This window comes from Gymnogyps californianus, unplaced genomic scaffold, assembly GCF_018139145.2.
Source record: "Gymnogyps californianus isolate 813 unplaced genomic scaffold, ASM1813914v2 HiC_scaffold_107, whole genome shotgun sequence".
NCBI classification, from domain to species: Eukaryota; Metazoa; Chordata; class Aves; order Accipitriformes; family Cathartidae; genus Gymnogyps; species Gymnogyps californianus.
The window spans coordinates 123,223-132,875 of record NW_026113988.1 but is presented as its reverse complement, the minus strand read 5'-3'; the positions used below and the strand labels follow the sequence as shown (position 1 = coordinate 132,875).

The 9,653-nt window shown below is 67.4% G+C and overlaps 1 protein-coding gene across 1 annotated transcript; it reads left to right on the top strand.

Annotated features, from left to right (window-relative positions):
• Window positions 1–928: 928 nt before the first annotated feature.
• Window positions 929–9,241, top strand: ARMC5 (armadillo repeat containing 5). Its single transcript, XM_050913784.1, has 8 exons — window positions 929–1,205; window positions 2,362–2,469; window positions 3,050–3,872; window positions 4,281–4,741; window positions 5,410–5,542; window positions 6,830–6,893; window positions 8,481–8,820; window positions 8,883–9,241. Exons 1-8 carry the CDS (start codon window positions 929–931, stop codon window positions 9,239–9,241), a joined length of 2,565 nt encoding a protein of 854 aa, XP_050769741.1.
• The last annotated feature ends 412 nt before the right edge of the window (window positions 9,242–9,653 follow it).

Below are 9,653 nucleotides of genomic sequence, written 5' to 3'. Positions count from 1 at the left end.
GCCAGTGCTCCCAGCGGGGGGGGGCGCCAGTGCGGCCAGTGCCTCCAGCGGGGGGGGGTCACCCGTGCACGCAATGCTCCCAGTGTGGAGATCGCCAGTGCACCCGGTGCTCCCAGCGTGGAGATCGCCAGTGCTCCCAGTGTGGGGCTCGCCAGTGCAGCCAGTGCTCCAGTGTGGGGCTCGCCAGTGCAGCCAGTGCTCCCAGCGTGGAGATCGCCAGTGCACCCGGTGCTCCCAGCGTGGGGCTCGCCAGTGCTCCCAGTGTGGAGATCGCCAGTGCTCCCAGTGTGGGGCTCGCCAGTGCAGCCAGTGCTCCCAGTGTGGAGATCGCCAGTGCTCCCAGTGAGGCGGTCACCAGTGCACGCAGTATGAGGGTTGCCACTGCACACAATGCTCCTAGTGGGGGGGTCACCTGTGCACCCAGTGCTCCCAGCGGGGGGTCACCAGTGCTCCCAGTGGGGGGGTTGCCACTGCACACAATGCTCCCAGTGGGGGGGGTCACCAGTGCACCCAGTGCTCCCAGTGTGGGGGTTGCCACTGCACACAATGCTCCCAGTGGGGGGGTCACCAGTGCACCCAGTGCTCCCAGTGTGGGGGTTGCCACTGCACACAATGCTCCCAGTGCGGGGGTTGCCAGTGCACCCAGTGCTCCCCGCCTCTCCACCGCGGGACGACCGGACTACATTTCCCGTCATGCCCTGCTCCGTCCCGTCCCTCGGCGCCGCGGTGCGCCCTGGGAGCTGTAGTCCCGCCCCTTCCTTGCCCTACGCCACTCCTTCGTCCACGCCCAGGGGCGGACTCCGTTTCCCGTCGTGCCTCGCGGCGCGCGGCCCTCCCGGCCGCCGTCCTTTTCCCTCTCCTCTGCCCCGCCGGCCGCCGGGCCGGGCGCGGGCCGGGCGCCGCCGCCGCCGCCGCCGCCATCGCCATCATGTCGGAGCCGCTGGGCTGGTGCGTGGAGGCGGTGCGGGCGGCGGCCGAGCCGGGGCTGGCCCGGGCGCTGCTGGCGCTGCGGACCCGCCACACCCGGCGGCCGGGAGGCGCCGCTCGGTTCCGGGAGCGGGGCGGGCTGGGGCCGCTGCTGGAGCTGCTGGGGCCCGAGCGGCCCCGCCGCACCCTCGACCTGGCCCTCAGCGTCCTCGGGAACTGCTGCACCGAGCCCGGCTGCCGCCGTCAGGCCCGGCGCCTCGGCGGCGTCCCCCGCCTCGGTGAGTGCCGGCGCCGGGAGCTCCTCGGGGGAGGGAATGGGACGGGCCCCCCCCGCTCCCCAGAGGGAATGGGGGAGCCCAGAGCCCCCCTCTACTGGGAATGGGTCTGGACCCCTCCACAGGGGGAGTGGGACAGCCCGGAGACCCCCCCATACTGGAATGGGTCTGGACTCCCCCCGGAGGGAATGGGACAGTCCAGAGATCCCTTCATACTGCAATGGGTCTGGACCCCCCCCAGAGGGAATGGGACAGTCCAGAGATCCCTTCATACTGCAATGGGTCTGGACCCCCCCAGAGGGAATGGGACAGTCCAGAGATCCCTCCATACTGCAATGGGTCTGGACCCCCCCAGAGGGAATGGGACAGTCCAGAGATCCCTCCATACTGGAATGGGTAGGGACCCCCCCAGAGGGGGAGTGGGACAGCCCAGACTCCCCCCTAGTACTGGGAATGGGTCTGGACCCCCCCATAGGGGGAGTGGGACAGCCCAGACTCTCCCCTAGTACTGGGAATGGGTCTGGACCCCCCCATAGGGGGAGTGGGACAGCCCAGAGCGCCCAGCATACTGGGATTGGGTCTGGACTCCCCCATAGAGGGAGTGGGACAGCCCAGACCCCCGCCCCCATACTGGGAATGGGTCTGGACCCCCCCATACAGGGAATGGGACAACCCAGACTCCTCCCTCATACTGGGAATGGGTCTGGACCCCCCTATAGGGAGAGTGGGACAGCCCAGACTCCCCCGAGGGACTGAGGGAGCCCAGACGTGCCTCCCCCCTGCCCCGGTACTAGGAACGGGTCAGCCCCGACCCCCCCCACACCTCCGGGAATGGTTCAGTCCAAGCCCATTGAGGGCAAGTGGAGAATCCCGAACCAGCCCCCCGGTGACCCCTGACCTGTCCCTGAGGGTGTCCCCCTGTCCACAGCGGTGACCTCTGCCCCCTGACCTGTCCCTGAGGGTGTCCCCCTGTCCACAGCGGTGACCTCTGCCCCCTGACCTGTCCCTGAGGGTGTCCCCTGTCCACAGCAGTGACCTCTGCCCCCTGACCTGTCCCTGAGGGTGTCCCCCTGTCCACAGCGGTGACCTCTGCCCCCTGACCTGTCCCTGAGGGTGTCCCCCTGTCCATCGCAGTGACCTCTGCCCTCTGTTCCCGCAGTGGCCCTGCTGTCCTCGCCAGGGCCGGAGAGCGTGCAGAACCGGGTGGCCCGCACCCTTGCCAACCTGGCGCTGGAGCCCGATGGTGCCCGGGACGTCCTCGACGCTGGTGAGCCGGGTCCCCGAGGGGGGACCTGGGTGTCCTCGGGGGTCCCCAACGTCTGCAGCGGACGCGTGCATGTTCCCAGGGGTGCCTTGGGTGTCCACAAGGCCCCCAGGGGTCCCTTGGTGGGTCCCCAGGGGCCTCCTTACGTGTTTTTAGGGGTGCCTTGGCTGCCCATGAGGTCCCCTATGTGTTCTCAGGGGTCCTTCGGGTGTCCCCAAGGTCCCTTGGGGGGGGCCCTTCTGTATTCTTGGGGTCCCTGACCCATCCCCTAATGGGTCCCCGTGTCCCCAGCGAGTCCCTTAATGGCTTTCTCATGACTGTGGCTGCTGGGATGTCCTCGGGGTGTCCCCTGACAGGTGCCGTGTCCCCAGAGGGTGTCCCCATCGTGCCCCTCAACGCATTTCTCATCACCGTGGGCAGCGGGATGTCCCCAACCTGTCCCCTAACAGGCCCGTACGTCCCCAAAGGGCGTCCCCGATGCCCTCCTTAATGGCTTTCTCATCCTTGGGGTGTCCCCTAACAGTCCCCACGTCCCCGAGGCTCCCCCCCCTCCACATCCCCTTAACTCTGCCCCTCCTCGCAGGTGCCGGCCCCCTCCTGGTGTCCCTGGCCGCCTCCTGCGGCACCCCCGAGTGCCTCCACAGCGCCGCCCGTGCCCTCCGCATCCTGGGGGCCGCCCCGGCCCCCCGTCGGGCCCTGGGCCGAGCCGGGGCCGTCCGAGCCTTGGCCTCCCGCCTGGCCTCCCTCTCCCCGGCCCACCCCGCCTGCCCGGCTGTTGCCCGAGCCCTGCGGGGTCTCACCGACAGCCCCGGCCCCTCGGCCGACGACGTGGCCCCCGCTTTGCCCGCCTTGGCCGCCCTGGCCGCCCACGCCAAGAGGGACCACCGCCAACCCGCCCTGGGAGCCATTGCCAACGCCTGCGCCCGCGCCCCGCTCCGACCCGCCCTGGGGGCCGCCGGGGCGGTGGAGGCGGTGACCGAGGAGGTGAGGAGGGCGTTGGCATCCCCCAACGTCGCCGGCGCCACCGTAGCCGTCCGGGCGCTCTGCCTCCTGTGCCGGGAGGCCGTCAACCGGGCACGGGTACGGGCAGCCGGCGGATTGGGGCTGCTCCTGCGCCTCCTGGCCGAGCCCCGCGCCCGGCCGTGGCGTCCCCGCGTCCTCCTGGCTTTGGCCGCCTTCGCCTACGACCAGGAGGCGCTGGCGGCCCTGGAGGCCCGGGGCCTCGTCCCGCTGCTCGCCGACGTCCTGCGGGCCCGGGCCGACGAGGAGGAGGAGGACGAGGAGGAAGAGGACGAGGAGGAAGACGAAGAGGAGGAGGATGAAGCCGCCGCGTCGTGCGATCTCCCCCGGGAGCTGCCTGGCCCGCCCGGGGCCGGGGCGGCCGCCGGGAGCTTGCGGGGACTCAAGTGAGTGGGGGGACGGACAGACAGACATGCAGGTTTTTGGGGGGGGCTGCAGGGCTTTGGCACCTCCTGGGGTGTCCCTGGGGGTCCCTTGAGGTCGTTGAGACCTTGAGGGGGATCCCTGGGGTGTCCCTGGCGGTGTTTGGGACCTTGTGGGGGGCTCCTTGGGGTCACCTTTGGGGTCCCTGTCACCGTGGGGCCGGGGGGCAGCCCTGGGATCACCCTCGGCATCCTTGGCAGTAGAACGGGGCTGCGGGGGGGTCCCCAGCCCTTAGTGCCAGTGCGGGGTGGCGGGGGGAGGCCCAAGCTGTCCGTTAGTGACACCCTGGGGGTCCAGGGCTGTCCCTGTCCCCCCGCCCAAACTGCTCAGCCCCTCCATTTCTCCCCCCAGGTCCTGGCTCCTCTCTGAAGCTGCCTCCCCGCCGCCCTCCCCCCGTCCTCCACTGCCCCTCCCCACTGCCCCTCGCCCCCCCGCCGCCGCCTGCCCCCCATGGGGGCCCTGGCCCTGCCCCGAGGGGTGGGCGAGGGGGACCCCTGGCTCCCCGAAGCCCCCGCTCTCCTACTTTTGGGGCGCCTGGCAGCCGCCGACGAGCCCAGCCGAGCCCTGGCCACCGCCCCCGTTGTTTCGGGGCTCCTCCGCTACCTGACGGGGGTCCCTGCCCCGGCCCCCCGGGCTGCCCGGGTGCTGCAGCGCCTGACAGGGCACCCTGCTTTTTTGGGGGCGCTGGTCCGGGCTTACGTCCCTTCCCTGCTCCGCTCCTGGCTGGTCCTCGGCCTCGCCCCACCCCAGGCCGAGGAGCTTTCGCGGCCTGGGGGACCCAGGCGTCCGGCCGCCCCCCCACACCCCCGCCAGGCACGCCTCAAGGAGCTGGGTGAGTTGGGGGGGCAGGGCCCCTTTGCGGGGGGCTTCAGGGGGCTAATTGCGGTGCCTGGGAGTCATGGCTGGCCTTTGGGCGTCACCAGGGGTTCCTGGGGGACCTGTGGGGGTCCGTGGGGGTCCTTGTTGGCCTTTGGGGATCCCCAGGGTTTCCTGGGGGACTACTGGGGGTCCCTGGGGAGTCCTGGGTGGCCTTTGGGGGTCTCTGGGGGGCTGCTGGAAGTGCCACAGAGGACCTGGGTGGCCTTTAGGGGTCTCTGAGGTGTCCCCAGCAGGCTATTGGGTGTCCCTGAGGAGTCCCTGGGGGATTATTGGGTGTCTCTGGTGGTCCTTGGTGGACTTTGGGGGTCCCCAGGGGTCCCTGGAGGTCCTGGGTGGTCTTTGGGTGTCCCTGGGGGGCTCTCGGGGGTCCTGAGTGGCCTTTTGGGGGCTATTGTGGGGTGCTGGGTGGTTCTGAGTGGTCTTTAGGGGGGTCCCCAGTGGCTTTTGGGGGTCCCCAGTTGTCCCTGGGGGGCTTTGGGGGTCCCTTGGGGGTCTTTAGGGGTCCTTGGAGTCTCTGGAGGGCTGCTGGAGGTCTCCCGGGGTTCCTGGGGGGCAGTTGGGGGTCCTGGGTGCTATGGACCTGACACCCCCCCCCCCCATATGTCCCCGTGTCCCCCACAGGTGAGGGACTCCTGCGCAACCTAGGGGCTGCGGCAGCGGCCCCCTTCGGCGTGGGGCTGCTGACCCACATGCTGCGCTGCGGGGCCCCCCCGGCCCGCCTGGCCTGTGCCACCGCCCTGCCCCTGCTCGCCAGGTACTCACCCTATACAGCCCCTGTAGGTTCCCTGCTACGGCATCCCTGCAGCCCCCGGGGTCCCCCCAGAACTGGCCCGTGACTCACTTGGGGGGTCCCTCACGCATTCCCCTGCAGCTGAGCCTGCCTGTCCCCTATAGACTCTACGGTGTCCCTGCAGCCCTCCGTGGCCCCCCCAGAACCAGCCCCATAACCCACCTGGGGGGTTCCCTCGCGGATTCCTGCTTGTTCACTTCTTTCCGGTGCTTATAGAGCCTCTGTAGAGCCCCATAGGATCCATATGGGGTCCCAGAAACAGCCTGTAGATCCCACATAGGTGCTCGGTATAGATTTCTTTAGCCAAGGTAGTGCAGCCATTATATATTCTCTATAGGTGGCTCTGTAGATCCGCTATAGCCAATTTCATAAGTATTTCCTATAGATTCCCCATAACAAACCCTATAGATATTTTATAGGTTGCCCCTAAGTGCCTCATAGTGAGTGCAATAATTTCCTATAGATCTCCTATCGGTTGCCCCATAGAGCCCCTGTAAATCCTCTATAGATCCCCAGTGCCCAAGTCTATAGATCACCTATAGGGCCCCCTGCAGAACTCCCACAGGCAGCCCTGTAGGTTCCCTATAGCTGCCCCGTAAGCAACCCTGTTAGTCCCCGATGGATGCCTCGTGGGCAGCCCCATAGGTCTCAGACATTTCCTACCTGTAGCCCTATAGTTCCCCAATAGATCTGCCTATAGATTTCCTATACGTTCCCTCTGCGTGCCCCACCCCATGTCATCAGCATGCCATTCACGTGTCACAGGCATGTGCAGCCCAATGTCCCCTGGGGTCGGGGGGTGGCCCTAGGCCCTATAGCATCCCCCACGCGTTGGTGTGACATTGGCATCATGATGGCGTGGCCCACGGCGTTGGCGTCGCGTTGGTGTCACGTTGGCGTGACCCGCAGCGTTGGCGTGGCCCATGATGTTGGCATCACCTACAGCATTGGCATCGCATTGCCATGATCCATGACGTTGGCGTCATGTTGGCATCACCTGCAGCGTTGGCGCCACGCTGCCGTAACCCACATCATTGCCAGGACCCGTGGTGGTGGTGTCACGTTGGTGCGACCCACGGTGTTGATGTCACGTTGGCACGACCCACGTTGGCGGCGTCACGTTGGCGTGACCCACATCATTGGCGTGACCCAAGCCATTATTGTCACGTTGGCATGACCCGTGTTGTTGGTATGACCCTTGGCATCCCTTTGCCATGACGCTGGCGTGACACGTGTCCTTGGCATGTGCAGGCCGGCGTCTCCGGCGCGGGGGCTGCTGTGGGGAGGGGGGGCGGTGGCCCTGCTGCTCTCGGCGGTAGCCCGGGGCCCTGCGTCCCCCTACGACCCCCCCCGGCCTTCGCCCTCTACGCTGCCGATGCTATTGCCCTCCTGCGGGGACATGCCGGGGACACGCCAGGGGACGGCGAGGACACACTGGAACACGCCAGTGCCAAGGACCTGCAGGTACGGCCCCGTGGGGTGCTGGGGACATGCGACGGGGTGCTGGGGACGTGCAGATAGGGACATGGAGGACGGGGAGGGGGACACTGGGCCGCTGGGGATCGCTGGGGACATGGAGGATTGTTGAGGACCTGTGAGGACACTGAGGACCCGGTTGGGGACATTGGGATCGTTAGGGACTTATGGGAACGGATGTGTGGGGATGTTGGGGACATCAGGGATCCCTTGGGGACATCCAGCTGGGGACCTGTGGGGGGAGACTGGGAATGCCCACGGACTCACAGGTGCTCTTGGGGACACGGGGGACCCACAGGTGCATGGAGACGGGGACACCAAGGACCTGTGGGGACACGGGGATGCCGAGGACCTGTGGGGACAGGCGGACAGCCATGGGGACAGTGGTGACGCCCTTGGGGAGAACGGTGACCTGCAGAGACCTCTGGACCGACACAAGGACCTCAAGGACCCATGGGGACACGCAGACACCTTTGGGGACGCTGAGGACGCCTGGGGACACATGGATGGCCACGCAGCCTCTCCTGCGGATGGACACGGTGACGTTGGGGACACACCAGGGTGCACCGATGGACATGGGGACCCCTGGGGACACGTGGACGGACTTGGGGATGCTGATGACTCGTGGGGACCCACAGGGTCCCCATGTCCCCTGTCCCCTGTGACTCTCTACCCCCCACCCCTGCTGTCCCCTGTGTCCCCATGTCCCCAGGTATCTCCAGACCCACTTTCCCCGGGGCCCCCCTGTCCCCAGGTGTCCCAGAGGGCTGCTAAACGTCCCCGAGCGTCCTCTTGTCCCCAGCTGTCCCCAAACCCTCCCAACCGCCATTCTCAAGTGGCCCCAAGACCCCCGAAATGTCCCCTACTATCCTCTTCTCCGCTGACCTCAAACCTCCCCAACTCGTGTCCCCACGTGTCTCTCAGGTCCTCCAACCCATGTCTCCAAGAGTCCCCATGTTCCCAGGTGTTCCCAAACCCCCTTGACCCCTGTCCCCAACTGTTCCCGTGTCGCCAGGTGTCCCCGGTGTCCTCCAACCCATCTCCCCAACCATCCCCCTGTCTCCAACCCTCCCCAAGCTCCTCCAACCCCTGTCCCCAGGCCTCCCCAGGCTCCTCCAACCCATCACCACCATCCCCATGCCCCCGGACATCCCCAAGCTCCTCCAACCCCTGTCCCCAAGTGTCCCCAAGCTCCTCCAACCCATCCCCACCACCATCCCCATGCTCCCGGACATCCCCAAGGTCCTCCAACCCACGTCCCCAATCATCTCCCTATCCCCAAGCCTCCCCAGGTTCCTCCAACCCCTGTCCCCAAGCGTCCCCAAGCTCCTCCAGCCCATCTCCATCACCATCTCCAGCCCCCCGAGCATCCCCAGCCACCCCAGCCACGGATCCCCCTGTGTCCCCAACGTGTCCCTATGCCCAGACACCCCACGACCTCCTCCTCCTCCCCAACGGCACCCACCCCGGGGTGCCAGTGGCCCGGGCGGCCCTGAGCCAGGGGTCCCCTGTCTTGGGAGCCATGTTGGGGGGGGCCTTCGCCGAGGCCCGCCAGGCAGCGGTGGCCTTGGGCTGTGCCCCCCGCCACCCTCTCCTCCTCCTCCTCCACTTTGTCCATGGCTGCCGGGGCCGACCCAGGGACGAGTGTCCCCTCCTGTGTCCCCCTGTGTCCCCCGCTGCCGCCGGTGCTGCCATTGCCTTGGCCCGCCGTTACCTGGTGGATGGCTTTGAGGGCGTCGTGGCCGCCGCCGTCACCGCATCCCCCGGTACCCTCTGGGCCTTGGCCGAGCGGTGGGGTTGCGCCCCATTGGCCACTCGGGCCGCCCAGGCCATTTTGGGGGGCCGCCCCACAACGTGGCCCCCCGCTTGGTTCGGGTGGCCCGGCTGGCCCGATGTCCTCCTCGCCTGGCCCGGGCCTTGATGGCTGCTGTGGCACCCCGGGGGGCCCAGCCCCACCTTGATATGGGGGAGCCGTGGGGCGGGGGCGACCCCCTGCTGCAGCTCCCCGGAGATGCCAATGGGGACCTCAGGGACCTGGAGGATGACTTCGGGGTCCCTTATGAGGACCTTGGGGACACCCGGGGAGACCTTGGCAACGTGGCGGACCCATTTGGGGACCCCTCTATGGATGTTGGGGGCACCGTAGGTGAAGATGAGGTGGACATGGAGGTCAAGGGGCCTCTCTAAGACTTTGGGGACCCCCAGCAGGACCTTGGGGAGCCCTTTGGGGATCTTGGGGACCACTGCATGGGTGTTGGGGACCCCTGAGATGAAGACGAGGAGGACATGGAGGTCAGGGACCTTTCTAGGACCTTGGGGACCCCCAGCAGGACCTTGGGGACCACTGCATGGGCGTTGGGGACCCCTTAGATGAAGACGAGGAGGACATGGAGGTCAGGGACCTCTCTAAGACCTTGGGGACACCCTCGGGGACCCCTGTGGATGTTAGGGACCCCTTAGATGAAGATGATGTGGACATGGAGGTCAGAGGACTTCTCTAAGACCTTGGGGGCCCTTTTATGGGTCTTGAGGACCCCTTAGATGAAAATCAGGAGGACATGGAGGTCAGGGGACTTTTCTAAGACCTTGTGGACACCCA

Bases quoted from the DNA above. Each gene is read 5' to 3' on its own strand.
- ARMC5 (XM_050913784.1), top strand. From the start codon at position 929: ATGTCGGAGCCGCTGGGCTGGTGCGTGGAGGCGGTGCGGGCGGCGGCC. The intron at 5,543-6,829 runs GTACTCACCCTA...TGGCATGTGCAG, and splicing joins GCCCTGCCCCTGCTCGCCAG to GCCGGCGTCTCCGGCGCGGG. The intron at 8,821-8,882 runs GTACCCTCTGGG...CGGGCCGCCCAG, and splicing joins CGCCGTCACCGCATCCCCCG to GCCATTTTGGGGGGCCGCCC.